The 20330-nt window shown below is 26.2% G+C and overlaps 2 protein-coding genes across 6 annotated transcripts in view; one reads left to right on the forward strand and one right to left on the reverse strand.

The window, feature by feature from the left end:
- LOC113550479 (AF4/FMR2 family member 1-like) overlaps nt 1-20330 on the forward strand; it is a 137680-nt gene that overhangs the window by 32008 nt on the left and 85342 nt on the right. The gene's annotated exons all lie outside the window — the stretch shown is intronic.
- LOC113550481 lies at nt 1504-20153 on the reverse strand. Of its 3 annotated transcripts, none has more exons than XM_026952346.1 (7): nt 20054-20153; nt 3621-3784; nt 3050-3218; nt 2618-2873; nt 2296-2406; nt 2132-2234; nt 1504-1818 (listed from the first exon to the last, which is right to left on the reverse strand). In XM_026952346.1, coding segments are annotated over exons 1-7 (924 nt in total). In that variant the 5' UTR covers nt 20056-20153; the 3' UTR covers nt 1504-1699. The 3 variants fall into 3 exon arrangements, with proteins under 3 accessions (XP_026808147.1, XP_026808146.1, XP_026808145.1); XM_026952345.1 differs by lacking the exon at nt 20054-20153 and adding an exon at nt 6302-6531; XM_026952344.1 differs by lacking the exon at nt 20054-20153 and adding an exon at nt 5249-5366 and having other exon boundaries at nt 1505-1818.

The following is a 20330-nucleotide window of genomic DNA, read 5'->3' on the forward strand; positions in this document are numbered from 1 at the left end:
GACATTCAACAATTTTTTTACGTTAATTTATAAATAGTATACCAAATTTTTATTAGATTTAAATAATTTAGGTGAACTTAATTTCTGATAAATATATGGTTTCTGTGTACTTCTTATTAGTTGTACAATAGTAAATAATAATACAGTTAAATAACTAATTTAATGTCAAGTGTATTAAGTACAGGTTGTACTAAGTTAAGTGTTTACTATAATTTTTATCTTGAATTTATTTTTATAATATACCTAGTTGTTAATATAGGTGTTATCAAAATAGTTTATTTGAAAATGTAGGTTATGAACTTGTGAATATTCTATATAAAAGTAAATAATTTTATTTCAATAGTAGTTTTATTTTTTAATTATTCAATTTATGCAATGTTATTAGTAATTGATTAATTAATTTCCTATATTAAGAACATAATTCTGTAGGTTACGTATAGGTGTATATTTTCAATTTATATAATAATGGTATTATTACGTCTTCTGTCTTCTCATTGATATTAATAAACATAATTTTAATTATAATGTGGACAATTTGCTGTTCATTATTAAGTATTTCCTTGAAACTTTAAAATATATAATTAATCTAGAGACTGAAAGGTATATTTATATTTGTGCATAATATATATAGGTGTTCACTGTTATCAGTGATTAGGTAAATTATTATAGATTATTAAATAAATTTTAATACCTATGCATTGAAATTGGAAATATAATAATGAAAAATAACATAATCAATGTCAATTTAAATTTGAGATATAAAACATATAGTGATATTTATGAAAACATTGTAACTGATTAATTATGTTTTAACAAATAAATGTAAAAATATATTACAGTTAAAAAATTAAAAACTTGAATAGGAATTGGTTTTCACTAGATAAATAACAATTATTTAGTACCGAAATAGTCTTATTAACAAACAAGTAATGGATTATTATGTTTCATATTATAGACGTATAGTATTATAATGCAAAGAGCATACTATGCTGTGATTTCTTAGTGATGTTATTATAAATGATATGAAAACAACCTTGATAAACTATAATACCTAATCATAATATATTTAAGGCCAAACTTCCAAGTAGATAGGTTAAGATTTTAATATTTGTTTGACCACCATGAAATATTTTACCTATAGAATAAATAAAAGTATAATTATAGTCATTTTTTAATCATATGCAATAAATAAAAAAATAACGCTTTAATAAATAATAGGTCTTATCGTACAACATATTACCTATTGAATTATCAATTGCTTTTAGTTTATGTTTGAAATACACATTATAGTAATTGTTCAATTGTAAAAATACATTTTAAATAACTGCTCAATAGTAAAAAACATTTTAAATAAAACTCGTATAATGATAATGATGACTTCCCGTGACATATATAATATATACGTACTACGTAGATATACGAAATATATTAAAATAATTACATATTTATAAGTTCTTAATATACTATATTGTATTGTATAAGAATTTTAATAAACTTTGAACATTTGTTTATTTTTATACGGACCTTTCAATTTACATAACGCAACAATATACAAATAAAAAAGATACAATTCTTAATAATTATTCATATTTTTATTTAATAACTAAACTAATGTTGATAAACATTTTTTTTCATAATAGTATACTTATTATGTACATTTATAAATCATAATAATATTAATTACTCGTAGTAATCAGTTTTAAGATGACAAATTATTTTCAGAAGATTCTACATTTGTTTTTTTGTCCACCACTCTATGTTTAGCCGAGCACTTTTTGAAATATGGTTGATGATCGATAATTTTTTGACGCCAAGTCTCTATAACAGATTTTGTAATTTTAGATTCTAAATTAAATCATCCCGATAGTAAATCATTAGTATTACAAAGATGATTTTTTTCTTTTAAGACTATTACGAGCAGTATAAAAAAAAGCTTCGAAGATTTTAAGTACCTAGTGTTGCGTATCGACCAGACATTTTATCTAGCTATATTACTTCAAAATTAAAAATAAAGTAACTTATCGATTTTCTAAGTTTTTTTTTAAATACAGATAAAAATTACAAAAAATATCTTTTTAAATTGGATTTAAAAAAAAAAAGAAAGATATTTATACAAAAAATAATGTATTACCATGAAGCTCAATCAATGACGGCGAATCGCCTCCATAATCGTTTGGCATATATTTTAATGGTACGTGCTCTAAGAGAGTTTCAAAATGACGATGTACAATCATCTAAAATACAAAGCAATTATTAAAAAATCTAATTTGTCGTAAATTAATTTATATAACTCACTCTTTTTCGAATTTTTGCCTTAAGAAGAGGTTTGAACATCGCCATTATTACACTCAATATGGCTGGTGGATTTATTATGTGTATTTGAGCCACGCGTTCTGGATAAGCTTTCTGTAATTATTTACGCACTAAATAGATTAAATTAATTAATTCTGGACATTATCCAACCAAAACCGTTGTAACAATAAAAATATATGTACGTGTCAAATAACAAAAACATATTTTTATAAACCTCTAATGTTATTTAACATTTAAAAAAAATCGATTTGTTGCGAACCCGACATAAGCTCACATTAACTCATATTATAGTAATACAGCTTACCCAGGCGTATAAGAAAAAACGGCGTAATAGTCCTAATGGATATCTGGCCAAATGACCCAACCGCACAGTTCGCATGTCGATAACGAGTACAAGTCTTGTATGATCTATTCCTTGGGCGAGATAAAGGTCAGCCAAACATGTCAAGTGCATGGCTATACCCACTGGACTGTAATCTGATGCCGGCGTATCTGGACGGTGCATATACACTGCTAGTTTTCGACCACCGTCCATTACCGTAGGTACCAAACCCAAAAGTCTAAAAAAAAACTCAAAATATTAAATTCCACTAGGACAAGTACTTATCTAATATAAACTCAATAATTTTCGTATCGTATGTATTTACATTTCGTCCTTTTAGGCCGTTTAGCTACAGGTATTGAGTTTTTCGTTTAAACGATAACTTAAAATCGAACGTTTCGAAAACAAACTTACGTCGTGTCATATGCTTTTATCATATCTTTATCTGTTTTTGGATCTCGGTTGTTCATTACTTCCGGCAAGATTGTTTTAAGTTGAAAGTATACTGGCATGTTGTCTTTGACTCTTTCCTTGTCATTTTTATTCATAACCAGGTAATTCTCCATCCACCAATCCAAGTCCACTTTAATAAAAAGTTATTCATAATATAATATTAACTTTTATTGACTATCTTAAATTATTTGACCGTAAGTTTGTTAGTTGCGTATCATATAACATATTCATTACTTATATGGTAGGTATATTAATTATTATTAACTAAAATATACGAATAATAATCATCTCTTGGATGTGCAATGTTTTAACTGCTTATTAAGGTTATTTGATCTTCAAAAAATATTGTCAATTAAAAATAATTTTAAATGACAGCATATTATATTAATAGTTGACTTACAGACCTCAATGGTCTATAAATGCAATTAAATCTTGCACAATAACATATAACACTTATGTAAAATTAATTACTATTCATTTGCCCTCTCCCCAACCAGATTATTTATTATTGGAGGCCACGTTAATATCTCACCTCCATCCAACGTGTTTGGCAGGTTAGGTTGGTCGTGAAGCCATTGAATGAGCTCGCAGACATCCCGGCGTATCGACTCATCAGTCATGCCCAAAAGGCGTCTGGTTGCTGCAATGTCATCAGGCAATGGACCTTTTGGCCGCCCATAAACTTCATCTAACGTCCTGTGTATAATACAATAATATGAATGAATATAATTAAGAGCGAAATTTAATTTTAATCGAATTATAATTATTATTTAGATCGACTTTCTCATCCCACGTTCAATTGCAGTGGGTAAACAAGTTAATTTGATTAAGGTACTCAATTTGAAACAATGTTTACATTTTTTTTATACATATTTTATATATATAAATCGATTTCAGGACTAAAAATGACGTTTTTATTCCTTCTAAAAGTTTATCTATATGGATATTATATATGTATTATATTATATATATATTTGTTGTGTTATTCTTCGAACTATTTTTTCTTTAATATATTCAATACATTATATCAACACGCATTAGATAACAGCTTCCTTATGTAGTTATGTACTACTATTATACACCCTCCTATATTCGTGAATAAATCTACTTATCATCAAGTGCAAAACCTTTTTGGAACACATGTGATATCATATATAAATCTATTATATATATTATATATCATGCATGATACCGACCGGTTGCTAAGACCACTTTCTCTCCGGGGGACATCGGTTCGATTACGAAACATTGCACGTTTTGTCGGTCAAATAAACGCACGTTCTCTCAGACAAAATGTATTTACTTCAGCACTGTTATAAATTATAATGCAACATCTTGCGATATGTTCCTATATTATTATCATAATTTAGTTTTAAACTTTATTATTATAATTATGTATAATAGATATTTGTGAAGGTGGGTATTAACGTATAACTGACGAACATATAATAACATATAATTCGATACTAATAAGGTGATCGCTTTGTATAATATAATTAAAATAGTTTTAGAGAAGACCGTAAAGTCAACAATATATTATATATGTATAGGGCGTAACGACGCGTATACGAATTTCAAATAACAAAAAAATAAACAAAAAATACACAAAATATACCTCTATTATCAATTTTCAATAGGTGCCTGTCTACTTTTTAATAAATTAATTTAGATTTAATGTATTTTAAAATACCATTGAGAAAAATATGTACATACAAAATAATATACGAACAAATACTTATCTATTGGGTTTAAGTGTCATTTTAAAATTTCAAAATCTGAGACATTTTTCTAACGGAATAATTTTTTGTGATATCTTAACGACGTTATCAGCGCTTACCTAGATACTAACATCATATCGATTGTCCTGTCTACCAAATACTTTCCATTATAGTGATTTCTATTCGATAAAATAGAAAAAATGTAAACACGTTATTAGAGCAAATACGCGACATTTATATGAAACAATATTATATATGAATAATAATACTGTTGCGTATCGGGTATAGAATAATCAAATGTTTATAGTATAAGACACATTAATAGATAAAAAAAAAAAGTATTATCATAACAAACAAAAATATTATCAGCCTTTCATATATTATATTACAACAACATATTATTATGTGTGTGTGGGTTTGTTTGTTTAATTGATTCACTCACCTGGTCATCTTGATGTACTCGGCTCGTGCTATGTTCGCGAACTGAGTGTATACGCATGATTTTTTTTCACATAATTTACTATATAACCAAGGCGTTTACGGTTTCAAAAAACTGGATATTACTAAACAACTACAATTTATAAAACGTGACCATCAAGTGAGGGGGGTCCCGTGGAATAGAGGGGATTAGTGCTGGAGATCGTTGTGGCAGTCTGATTTCTATGCGAATGTATATGCGTGTAATACGCCACATTAAAATGTCACGAATATACACGCTTAAATTACCTTGAGACCGGTTCTGCGTGGTTTGTGTAGAACAAAAAGGTCAGGGACCTTATAATCAACCTAATTGTCAAAAGCTCAATATATAGTTCCAGAAAAAATTGATGATAAGTACTTATCTATATTAGTTAGGTATTACATGTTATAGTTATTGTTATTTACACCGTAACCCACGTGAAAAAGATTAATTTTCATGGAGAATAGTAGACTACGTTAAAAAATAAATACATACCTACTTCAAAATCTCATGAGGCAATTACTATTATAATAAATTATGAAAATCCTCGAACGCATAAATGCATTGACTTATTCAGAAATCCTTATTACTTTTATTTGGCCAAAAAATAAAATATAGATCTAGTTTATATTTTTTTCTTCTGATTCTATACATATTTCAAACTACTTACAAGTATACTTTAGAAGTCCATTAATTAAAATCGTAACATAATAAATTGCAGTACAAATATAAATGTATATATATATATTGAAAATTTATTTTGTGTGAAATACAAACATCTTTTAGTCAATTAATATAAAAATATATAATAAAAATGCAATAAGAATGAATAAAATTTATGATTAAAAAACTGTACAATTTTTGCGATGTTCGTAATATATTTTCTTAAATGCTTATGTCTTAAATACAAGACTTCCGAATACCAATTGTTATGTGTTTTAAATTTTTTATTAAACAGTTATGTTTATTTAGTGTGGTAAGTGTTTATAGTAAACTAAACGTGATTTTAGTTAGAAATAATAGTTTTGTACTTACATTGAATGAATTGTCGCCAACTTACAGAACTGAAAACTGGTTTGGTTCGACGTATTGAGCGAATAAGGAACGATTGTGTATCATTTGTTTTTGTCTCAGTAATAATAACAGACACGAATTAATAAATGTAAAGCTTCGGTGTCCTCTTTACAGTTGGACACAATCGAATGAACATTGTAATCGCGTGAAATGCCCAGTGGTTCATAAAAAGTAGTGCATGAGTATGTATAATGAATTTTTCCACTCTGTTTGTTCCCCCTTAAATAAAATAAAACTGTTTTATTTTTAGCCTAAATGAGATACAACTCAGCAACGAGTACTGACCAAATTTTAAAAACAATTACTCAAATTTTTTTTATAACAAAGCTAATTAAATGTTTATAAACAATAATGAATAAATTTCATCGAATATGATATCATCTTAATGTAGGTATGATTTTTTTGTATGAAATATATACTACGGTGTTATTCGAGACCTAAGAACATTACATAATCAAATTGTGAATGCCATCATATCCAGTAATATTGGAAAGCAGTTTATAGATAAACGAATATGTACTTATCAACACTATCTTAACATTCATTTGGACATTTGAGAAAGATTTTATAGCTAGGTTCTACAAGGATTTATATTAATTTTGAAAAATAGATTATATGAAAAAAACACATATAAATATAATACATTTTAAAATAATAATATAAATAATAACCTTAAATATTAGCAAATGTCCTTCTTTTTTCATAAACTAATCTACTTGTTTATCTAAAATACAATTTAATTGAAAATTAAAATACAAATTATGCTAAATGTTTTACTTATTACATCACACATTGTATTATTTTTACATAAACATAAATATTTTAGACAAAATAAAAATATTTATATTTATATTTTCGAACCCCTGATCTTACATTCAGTATAATCGCATAATATTTACATTAAATTAATTTTGTATTGGAGTAAGTAAAATATTATTCGCAGAAATCGATCGACCTCAAGGTAGTAGTTATTTAACTAAACACATGTTAGTATGTTATTAATTAATATTTAAAAAAAATTCCATTAACCTTAGACCAACGTTTTACATTCAGAAAACTGTGCAATTGATAAGGTTAGATTAGGAAAAAAATGTTTGAGCAGTACATAACCTATTTGTCTCAGGGGCGGACTGGGAGGTTGTCGGCCCAGGAGAAAATACAGTTTAGCGACCCTAAATATGTTACAATATTATTACTATATTTGTTGTTATTTTATAAATAATATGAATGTTTTATTACTATAATTTAAAATATATGTAAATATTACTCGTAGAACTGTTTAAAAAAATATTAATACTTTTATAAAATATAATTTCCTTTATTTATTTTATGAACATAATATTTTTTATTATTTTTACAATTGAATGTGTTTAGATGTTTAACTTAACATTTTTTTCATCAATGATGAGCTTTGTTCCACATGTTCTAAAATATCAACAAATGATACTTACTCCAATAACTCCTTCTCAACACTCATCAGTGGTGTAACTATATATTTATATTACCAAAATTAAAAAAAAAAACAGTCATTACTTATTATGAATATAGTTTATTTATGTTTTATGTACAAAACTACAAAGTAGCTGTTCAAAGTTTTTTTTTCTAGCTTCCATCTCAGAAAAACTATCAGTTATTTAGTGTCCACTTATCTGTTTTTTAATAATATAATAGGTATGTTTTGGCTGTTTTGCACTTTTTTCTAACAGTACCTGTCTTGTGAATTCAAATGTTTGTATATTAATACGAATCATTGTAAATACTTGAAATGTTCACCAAATGTTTATATTATAATATATTTGTTAGTCACAATTTTTGTTTATAAGCATTTAAAGTTCAAATGTTTACGAAATATGTCAAAATCACAAAAATTAGCAAGGAATTTTGAAGTTAAAAATTCATAAAATTTTTGTGATTTATACCTAAGGTTAAAAAAAACATGATGCAAGGGTTTCCATAAGTTTTCCTTCAAAAAACTATAAAAAAGAAGTCCAGCGTCAATAAAGAAAACATTTTGTGAGCGTATGAAATGTAATTTTTTAAATCATAAATTTTACCTAACCTAAAATTAAGATATATATCAATTTAAATATAGGTAACAATTATATAATATATCATAATATCATACTAATTATCCTAGACTGACAAATCATCTCCGTTCAGAATCGTTTTTTGTATACAATTCAAATTTAACACATCCATTATAGTGACCTACTTTCCATCTCTACTATACACTATACAGCAGAGCAATACCCACGTTCCCACCCTTTTTTATAAAAAAAATTGTATTTACAAGGGCCGAGGGCCCCGGGGCATTGCCGTGCCTTGCCATCTCATAGTTACGCCACTGACCCTCATTATTATAAACTATTCTAATTTTTGCTAGTTTAATAATGAACGTAATCTAACCTATAGAGTAAACGAGTAAAGAATAAATCCTCATTTATATTTAGTATGAATACAAACCAGTTGGAAATTGGTCGAATATCAATGACTTATACAAAGATATTATTAATTGTTAGTTTATTTAATATATAATTAGTTTATTGTTCGACGACCGGCCCAAATTTCACAATTTAGACCGGCCCAGGGAGAGATTTTCCTCTAGCCCCCCTGGTATGCAGTATGCAGTTATCAAAATATACTAGAGTATCACCGCAACCAATTTATATTGACTATTCTATTCATATACAATATACATAGGTACGGTTAAGTTTCAGTGTCATTCATAATTATTTTATATATCATATGATTTGATTATATAAAACAACGTTATCGATTGTACAATAAAATCGTGTACAAAATATACTATTACCTGTTATTGAATTTATAACCCGTGTCGTAGCACGGGTTATAAGTAACGTCATCGCGGTGTTAACCATTATGTTGATATTGTTTTGCATTTGCGTCCATTTTATTGATTCTCTAATAATAAAATATATTTTTTGTACTGCAATTATAAGTATCTACGTTAATATTTTATATTATAGATACATTCGTAATAAAATGTTTTTATCATAATTATATTAATTTATACGCGTTTCGGTTATTATTAGAGCACCGTGCATTGTAATTAGCAACATACACATTTTCATTGAAATCGAAAATTGATAACTAAAAAAAAATCGCAGTCTCCACAATTTATACGTAATATCATAGCACAATAATCGTGTTTCGTATTCCTATAATACGCGTGTAACCCGTTGACGTGTGAGCGGCTATTTAAGTCGAATTAAAGTCGGTTTAAGTCCACGGGATTACACTTATTACGTTCTCTTGTCAACGTGAACCATCATCGCCAGCAATAATTAGGACGCATCATACAATATTGATGGCCACAGTGACGGGTTCGTGCGATATATTATAGATGCGCCTTAATTGTACGGCCTGCAGCAACGTAAATGCTCTTGTGAAATGTTGTCGAAAACATCGATTGTCCCGGGGTTTACGTTACCAGCCGAAGGCTATGAAATATCCGGACGACGCGAATCTTTCGCGAGTGAAAGGTGGAATCTCTAAAGTTGTCGGTCATAATTCGCAGCAGCGAAATAGAAAGCTACCACCGCCACCGTTTTCGACTGTCTCATATGGTTTTTTTTTACACATCCGGTAAAACTATAATTTGCTTGGATGTCCATTCCCAAAGTCGTGTTAAACGAATGAATTCGGTGAAAAATGGTGGTGTATAGAGTGACTGGGAGCAAGATGAATGATGTTGTAACTTGGCGGAGACGATAAAAGATGTGAAACCGACTCTAATAAAAAGTTATTGTTTTTGTGTTATCAATAATAATATATTTTGATACTTAATGAATATTCAAATATCATTATATCCTTAACGACTGGCAATTATTATCATTTATAATTAAATATTTTATCTGTACCACTGTGTCCGATTTATCTGACTATTCATAGATTGCAAAAACCATATTATTATTTTTCATCTATAAGGATCTAAATATATATAAACATACCTAAATATTGATAAAATTCATCGATAACACGAAGTACAATTTTTGTTTAAATACTTAAAAGTATAGGCAGTATAGCAAATATTTTCACATAGTTACTACATTTTATTAACAGTTACTTTTTTTCGTATTTAAATATTTAATAATTCTAATTTGTGATTATCATATCTTAATAATATACATAACATATATAGTTTAAAAACAAGTATAAATATTCGGAAGCCATGATCTAGAATTCAAATAGGTTATATATATATTAACTAACTTTATAGTTGAGTCTCTGAGAGGGGGTTGTATTTGAAAAACATTATTTATTCTATAAGTATATATAAAAGGATATCTAAATAAATTATTTATTGACTTAAGTGACTTCGACATTTGACTTAATGTAAATAAATATCGTTCATTATGTATATGCTGTTTAACTCTACCCGAATTACTTTGTCGGGAACTACATATTGTGTATACAATATATTATGTAGGTATCTATAGTTGTATAGGTACTTGTGTCAATTATACACTTATACCTTCACTTATACGAGGGTGAAAATAAAGTCACAGTTTTCTCGAATATAGCTTAACGTTCAGAACTATATTTTTCCCATCGCGTTTCACTGACGTTTTTACTTTTCTCCTTACAAAAGTAAAAGAAGATACTCACTTAAATATTATGCTGAATGTATATACACAACATAAACGAAAGATACAACGCGTATCGTTTTGATAACATGACCTTCGTTCTTACCGGGGTTAGTCGTGCAGGGTGTGTGAAATTATGTTTAGTGGTTTTATTTTACTGTATAGTTCTATACACATTACCTGACGTACACTATTGATACCGTAATACTGCAGCGGGAACTACGAATGTATTGTAATGAGATTGAAACATGCACTGCGAACGAGATTGAGATCACGTACGGTGATATAATAATACGATCAGAGAATGTTTATTGAACACTGCCGAAGCTATCTATTCTCTATTCCATACGTAAATACATAATATATAGCTACATATTGTGTTAGTTCTACGAATTCGAACCGAAAAATGTGTACTCGGTTAAATATAGGTATAATATTAATCAAGAGTACCTTGTTGTAGCATTGGTGATAAATAAATTCTTAATTGTTATTAGTTATAGTGGTAGTTGATCGAAAAATGTAGGTATGTCGCGGTCGTATTCGTTTAACAGCCATTTAAAAAGTTACGGCTGTTTACTTTGTACATAAACTTCAGCGTAATAAGCCTCATCCCTTCTATCATTATAAAGTTAATCCTGTATAAATTGATAATCAATTTCAATTAGTGTATAATGTTTGTTACGCTTTAAAATGTCTAACGTTATATCAACAATAAAAAAAATAGTTTTTATGCTAAGGTAAGGCATATGAATTAAATATATTTCCTTAAAGCAAAATCGTATCAACAAAATATTTTAAAGGAGCAATTTTAAATGCCGGCCACGTTAAAAATATTCGTAATACTATTTTAATGAATATTGAATTTATGTACGGTTTTCAATTAAAAAATATGTTATACGCAAATAAATATCAAATTTATACAAATTGCATTTTTATAATTTTATCGGGTTAATGCTTACTTGATGTGCTTAAAATTGTTTTAAAAACTTTTTATAATAATAAAAGATACTCAGGTTTTTCACTGAAAATATAAACACATTTTCTGATAATATAATATATGGCCGAAGACTATCAATAGATTACTTCACAAGTTCACGGTCGTCCTTGTTGGTTTTTAACTGGTTCAACGAATAGTTAAATAGCTCTATTGAATTTGGCCACCACTGGGCGGCCTAAATATCCCCACTATATACATGTAATATATCCGACATTAACCTGATGGACTCTCCGAACTCTGAAGTATTGTTAAAAAATATATAAGTACATATATAAACTATAATATAGAATATATATATATATATATATAAGCCGATCACTGCAATACTACAACGTGTGCCGAGTTGGCGGCTTAACGCACAATCCTATTTTAGGGTCATCATCTCTTCTACATCTAATCAGCCAAACGCATAGTCAGCTGAAGCTTATGCGTTTTGGTCAATGCTTATCAGTTATTATTTATCATCCTATTACCCAAATGTTTTGTACGTGTGTTTATATATGTATATAAATCAGATATTATGTAACTGTATATAAAGTGTACCTATAAATTATAATATTAGTAATTGAGTTCATATATTTTTTTAATTAATCCTTTAATTTTTTTCAAGCTTTAATATAATATATATTTAAATAATAATTAATAGTAAATTCCACACATAACAACAAAAATAAATGAACATAATATTAAAACATATTTCAATAAAAGTTGACTGTTTGGATTTCAAAAATATGAATAAAATATATAGTTATAAGAAATTTAATATGTACAAAATATCAAAAATTCCTAATAATATAGTATAAATATAATTTATAATAGGTATACTTTTTACTCAAACTTAAAAAATAGCCATAAGACGTAATGGCTCATAATGGTATAATTTAGACTATTTTAAATTGAAATAAATAAAAATAAACTTTATTTATAACTCACTTAGTCATTTAATATAATGTAAGATTAAACTTGGAATGTTGACTAATTTTATTTATTGTTAAATATTTTTAAGGAAGGGATAATTTCTGAACTAATGTATATAATAAATATAATTTGTATTTACATATTGAATTATATAGGTACGTGTTTAACCAACCAGCGGCTTATTATATATATTTTTTAGTATATAATATTTTATTACAATATTAGGTCGGATTACATTAAGATATTTTTGCCCCGCGCAGCTATTAAACTATTGATTTAATTTTATTATATTTATCCAAAATCTAAAAAAACGCAATTTAGTTTTAAACTTTTAAAATTTCAAACTATATGTGTACCATTTACGTGTACCTATTATTATTGTAAATGTATTTAAATACGTGCCACAGTATACCTATATCATAAAAACAGTTGTGTTTGTGAATATTGTTACATATTATTTTCTTTATTGTTACAGCTTATAAACGTTATACTTGCACGTTTACCAACGTATAAAAGTTTTAGAATTTCAATCATAATATTGAAACTCAATGATATTTTGTTGCCCTATGTCTGTAATCGTATTATAGCTAATATTTTAGTGAATATAACTTAGTAATTTAAAAAATAAAAAATAATTATAGGAAATATATACATATACCTATTGGTATATTAATAAGTTTGGTTTACAAGATGATCAAATTAAGTGTCTACACTCATTAAAGCCTAATCCTTTTTTTAAAAAACTATTTTAGAAAATAAATTCGAATTACAATTAGTTACCTAATTATATTAGATTAGATTAGTTATTTAGAAACTAGTTAATTAGATTATTAAAACAAAACATTTTTCCAAATAATTTTTTTTTTTCAAAATCAAAAGTAAAAACATTTGTATGAATCATCTTAAGTAATATATATATAAATTATATACATAATATATAAGCATATAATAAAATTAAAATTAAGTATACAAAACTGGATACAAAATGTTATGATGGTAAACTCGTCACAATTCGTTAATTCGTTCTGTTTAGTGCAAGATTGAAGATAGTGATTTATTATGTATTATAAATTTGTGACAATAACTAATCATTGAAATTACAAATATGATTCGTATTTAATTTTAATTTCTTGGTCTTTTATTTTTGTCACTCATAAACAAAATTGTGAAAATCAAAAAAATGATTTTTTCAATGTACTCTGACTATTGTAAGTAATAACTGATAAAACTTGATTTCCAAAAAATTTCTACACATTCTCGACGCCGTCTTTCTCTATCCAAAAAAAGGTTTTTGCAAAAAGTGATTAACTATTTTTTTTTAAATATCATTGATGCAAAAATCATTATATTTCTTTTTCGCTCAGAATTTAATTTAATGTTTATTAATAAGTTTTGAATTTTTGTTTCAGGTAAGTGTTACGTGCTGTTAAATAAAACCTTGCATTATATTGATACAAAGGTTCTTAATAAAATACTAAATATAAGCAAAAAGAGATTATGGTATGTAATAATTTTATTGATTATTAGTACTAATTTACATGGTTTGTAGTCAAGTTATCTATAACTTGTATATTTTATTTTAATAATAATAATAATAATAATTCCGATAAAAGTTAAGTTATTAAATAGGTTTGTTAATATAATATATTATAATGTATTTACATTAATTTAGTAAGTAATAACGAATGGTGGTATTACATTAATGTAAATTGTAAAACCATTAGCATCAACTAAATTTAATTGGATTCGTGTTCATTTTTTAAACACTATGTTATACTTTTGTTGAGATATTAGATAATTTTACTATAGATACTATAATGTTTGATTTACTATGACCTTTATATGAACTATGATTCCTTAATCCTTATTACCTATATAAAGCACTTGAGTTTCATTATTTTATCTTATTATATTAAGAAATACTTTAAGATTAGTCTATCAATAATATAATTTATAAAAAATAAAAAAATATTAAATAATACTTAAATACACATAAATATTTTTATTGCACATTGTAATAACGTAATACATTAGCACACAGTCAACAGACAGAGAGAGAAGTATATCGGTAGGTATAGTAGATTACTTCAATTTAAAAACGTATTCATGCGTTTCAAAATAATTAACTACAGAATGTTACTTAATTTATTTAAAAACAACGCAATTTATTTTTATTGTATTATGGTTTATTTTCGTATAAACTTAAACTTTTTTAAATAATACGACGAACCTATTACATTTTTCAATTTAATCAGCCTTTAAGGTTTTATCAAATTGTATTAACATAAAAGCTTAATCAATATAATTTATTATTTTGATTACTTAACAGTATTGATACATCTGCTTATTATTTATGCAAATTTACGTCCCCATAATTTTTATAAAATCATAGTATTTTTTTTATTTTCAAAACATTGAAAGGTACCGATAACATTTATTATACTTCACATAACATCATACGATTTATTTTGTTTTCTATTAATTTTGTAATTAATTATTATTATTTATTATTTATCGGGTATATTATAACAGTAACGTGTACGCTATTTGGTGTTTTTGGTTTTGTTAATATTTTGATTAATTGTATATTCGTTTAAATTATAAACGAGGTCTTTGTGGTTTACTATGCAGGGACGCCTCAAAAGCTGACATTCGATACAAAACCGCATATTATGACCATTAAAATATTTCCACGACACTCGGCAGTTGTAAAAGTCACTAACTCGAATTCCTATTAAACATGTTATTATTATTATTACCAGCCGGGTCACACGGCGATAAAACCGCATTAATAAGATAACAGTAAAGTAAAAATATGTATATATTCGTATCATGTATACGCATATAATATAATGAACGTGTGTGCGAGTGTCCGCCGTCCTTGGGTTAGACGTGTTGTAGGTCGCGCGCGCCTGTGCGATAGGTGCGGCCGATGGCGGCAACGCGCCGGTCATAATATATATGCACTCATACACACACAACATATCTATATTGTGCGTATATATATATATATATATATATAAACGCAACACGGGGAACGACGCCACGGGCAATGTCTTCTTGATTGGAAAACTTTGTCGGGAATTGGAATTTATGAAGATGGTCGTATAGATTTATTAGTTCACCAAGTTTTGAGTCATCGGGTCTAATTTGTTTTGTCCTCTATACCGAAGTCGACAAATATAATATAGGTACCTATATATTTACACACTAACAGTATATTATACATATATATATTTATATGATATAATCAGATGAAATGGACCCGATGTCCTAATGGAAATGTGCGACATGTCGCGATACACATAGAAGAGATATAATACGTCACATATTACACATTTAATAATGTTAGTTCTGTATATAATACGATGGTTCTATACGCGGTTTTATTTTTATTTTATTTCGATATATAGGACAGTATAGGTATTTGTTTTTCGTACTACGCCCAAATATCGTAAACGAATGTGATACGTGACATAGATCAAATATGTTTAACCTATTGTCTATATAATGAATGCAGTGATGATGGTTGTATAATATATATAGTGCATCGAGACGTAATTATATTTTTCGTCCTATAAATTATAATATAACATTTTATTGAATTATCTATGACGAAAACAATTTATCTTACACATTATGTAAATAACCCCGTTTGTTTAATGGCTTAAGAATAATATTTGTGTTAAATGTTAATATTGGACGTTTTAACGCATAAATAATAATAATAGTATATTGTATATACATTTAATGTTTTTATTTATTGTTTTACTCTTGATAACACATTTTTATGATTTTGTTTTAATTCATTTTAAAATCAAGTATTAAAGAAAAACTAGAGTAAATTAATATTGAAAAATCTATGGTTTTATTCTCGAATTTCTCATTAAGATTTTTTTATAGCTTAGTGCCTTGTTGCCAAAATGTTCAATTTTTTGGATTTACCTAATTTATAAAATCGTACATACGTCACTAAATCAAACAGTCTAGAAACATAAGTCTAAAATTGTTTATAATATATTAGTTCGAAAACATATTACTTTTGTAGTTTTGAATAATTATTTAAACAAAATAAATTATTATTTAGTTGTTTAGTGGCGTTACATTTTATTCTATAAAATATACATGTATACTTATAACAATAACGTTAAGTAATATCGCTCTTATACATCAATATTTATCATTGTTCGGCATAGTATTTAATTCACCTCATTCTGTGTAATATAAAAGTGATTTCATCGATACGGCAACCTAAAGGCATTTAAGCGCGAATTACATCTGAGAAGGCGTGACCACATCTCACCATACACGGGAGGTCTGGTTACGTTGCCAGTTTTTTGTTTTATTTTAATTTTTTTTTTTTTTTTAGGTCAGTAGGATACTATACACATTAAAAATAATTCTTATTTTATTCGATACACACAGAAACCAGTAGATATATAATATGTTACACATTCATCGTTTCCTATTTTAATCCACAATAAAATATATGTAAGTAAAATATTTTTATAATAGCATAGCTGTTGACACTCAACTTAACACTCTACCCAGATACCCATAGCCATTATGCTTTTAAAACGATAATAAAACATATAAACTAGTTAGTAAAATAAGTAGATATTTTGTAAATTAATTTTAGTTTTTTATAATTTACATAAAAAAATAATTATAAATAACACTAAAAGCACTTTCAATATGACATTTAAGATATTTTTAACTCATCATTCCTATACTATTATTAACTCATGTATTTAAGATCAAATAAAGAATACCTACATACTTTATGACATATATAAGTTTAATGTATCAACTATTATACCTACAGTATAATATCATATTATAATTTATACACATTTAAAAAAAAATTTAAATAATTTAAATAAGACCTAAACTATACCTATCATATATAAATACAAATACATTGTAAACCAGCATTTTGTAATAAATTCATGTTATTTAATATTATTATCATTAAACCATAAAGAATTATTTATATTTTTAATTTTATAACAACAATGAGGTAAAATCGATAACTTAAATATCAACTGTATCTTATTATTAGTTAAATATAAATTTAATACCCCTGCATACATTTAATATCTATTACTGTATGATTTAATATTTTACGCATAAGTAAGGGTTGACAATCAATTTTTAAGTTATTGCGTACAAGATCTTCATTCATATTAAGAAAACAGACAGTAGTCAACAAAGTTGAAACCATTTTATAACTTGTAAGTGAATATTAAGAATCGTGTTGAATCTACATTTAACTTTTATACATTATACAGTATATACCTCACATAATTTATGCACCCAAGGCATGATTGACTTAGATGCAAAAAGAGCTTTTGCTTCAGGGCGGCATCTTTCCCATATTCATGTATAGTAATAGGTATACTATTATAACCAATAGCCAGTGGTGTAATTAAAATTTTAGATGCCTATGGCATAACATTTTCTGAGGCCTCTGATTGTTTAAATAAACAAAACCCTCATTATTTTAAATTAATAAATAAAAGTTTAATTTTAATGTAAAGTCAATTAATAAGTTTAAAATATAAGTATCAAAATGTGTTAAGTATCATCAACAAATTTATAAAAAATATTATAATAATAATTATTAGGTTATTTAAAATTAAATTTAAGGAATAAAATGTAATTAAAATATATAATTATTTTAAAAATGAAATAAAAAGTTAATACAAAAATATTATTAAGAGTAAGTAGGTACCTGTTTTTATCTCACTAATTTAAATTTTGAGCTTGGTAACCTCAGGGACTTTAACATTAAGCCACTTAGACCACCCTATGGCCTATACTTACGCCACTATCTATTGGTACATGAAGTATATATTGTTTTTAATTTTAATAGCTCCTTATTGATAGAGGGTACCAAATGTATATTGCTCTAGAGCGGCTCAAATCCTTGACCCAGCTCTGTATATATCTACTTAAGTATTTATTATACCTATACCTTATATATAATACAAATATTATCTTTTAAATTACAAAGTCCACAAATATTTTTATTTTGTCTACAACAACTATTTAATGTCAAACACGCGAGGAACTTTAAAAAGTTTAAATTGTATCGATGATTTTGGGTTGAATGTATATAGAATAAGTTATACTTTTTCTTTGTATACTCGAACCATTTTGTTTCATTTTTTATATATTTACATATTTAACATACTTAAGTTTTAAATGAAAGTAATCAATGTGCACAAATATAGCAATATATAGTCAGTTAATTGGACAATTTATAAAATATTAATTATTAATTATACTCTGGTCAATAAGTTTTAATTATTTTTTTTTTTTTGTAATAATATCGTTTATAACATTATGCAATAGTAAATATTTTTTTGTAATATAATTATTATTAAAAAGGCGTACATAGAAGCATTTTTTAGGTTCAATTAAATGCTATATCAATGAAATATGGTCTCAATTTTTAGAAGAACCCATCACATATTATTTTGTATTATATTTAATAACCTATAAAAAAAACTTCAAAGATTAATTGTATTTATTTTTTTTCTCTTATTCAGTAATTATATAATAAAATAAAATGTGTATATTTCATCAATAAATTAAATTCACACAAATTATTGTTAGCATGCAATAACCTATGATAAAAATAATTTCTATAATAAAATAAATATACTTTAACACTTCAACATGACCATCAAAAAATATCTTACTTGTAATAAATTATAAGATCTGTTTTTTATTGTGTAATATGAAGTTGGTAATTTAATTACTTAAATAGTAATAATAGCAAATTAAATATAGGTAGGTTACTTAAATCATTTATAGGTTAATTAATTATATATTAAATTAAAAAATGCATTCAAAACCACATCTCTTTATTTGAAATATAATCAATAATATTTATCGATATCCTTTTGTAGGAATGAACTTATAAAAATAAATATCGTTATTATTTATTGTACATAATTCATTTCTACTAAAATTCAACATAAATGTTCAACACATAAAAACAGTATACGTACCGTACCGTATTACCAATTTAATTAATAATTACGTTCGGATGACTTATATATGTACATTTTTTACTTTTTAGTTAGGTCTAACTTGGCATGTTTAAATTTATAATATTCTATTCTAAATACAAGCATATTAGACCTACCTTTTTAGATAATAATTTTTAAATTTCGTACTTACATTTTCAACGCAGAAATCAATACACTATATCATAAACGGACCGTAACATGAACACTGAGTAACTATAATCAGCTGATGCCTTCGTTGTGCTATCGTAGTAAAGGTATACGCAGAAATAATCAAGCTGTACTGTTTATGAAGGGCATTAGGTGCGAGACTTGAAACTATAGCAATTAGGTGCAGAAAATAGTGGTTCTTAAAGTCCATCTTTTTTCGAGAATCTTTTTGTACTATAGTATTGCGTATTCATTTTAAAGTTCATAAAAATGACTAGTTC

Source organism: Rhopalosiphum maidis, chromosome 1, assembly GCF_003676215.2.
Source record: "Rhopalosiphum maidis isolate BTI-1 chromosome 1, ASM367621v3, whole genome shotgun sequence".
NCBI lineage: Eukaryota > Metazoa > Arthropoda > Insecta > Hemiptera > Aphididae > Rhopalosiphum > Rhopalosiphum maidis.

Bases quoted from the DNA above. Each gene is read 5' to 3' on its own strand.
- LOC113550481 (XM_026952344.1), bottom strand. The intron at 2,874-3,049 runs GTAAGTTTGTTT...GTTTTTTTTTAG, and splicing joins ATAAAAGCATATGACACGAC to ACTTTTGGGTTTGGTACCTA. The intron at 1,819-2,131 runs GTAATACATTAT...AATCTGTTATAG, and splicing joins GTCATTGATTGAGCTTCATG to AGACTTGGCGTCAAAAAATT.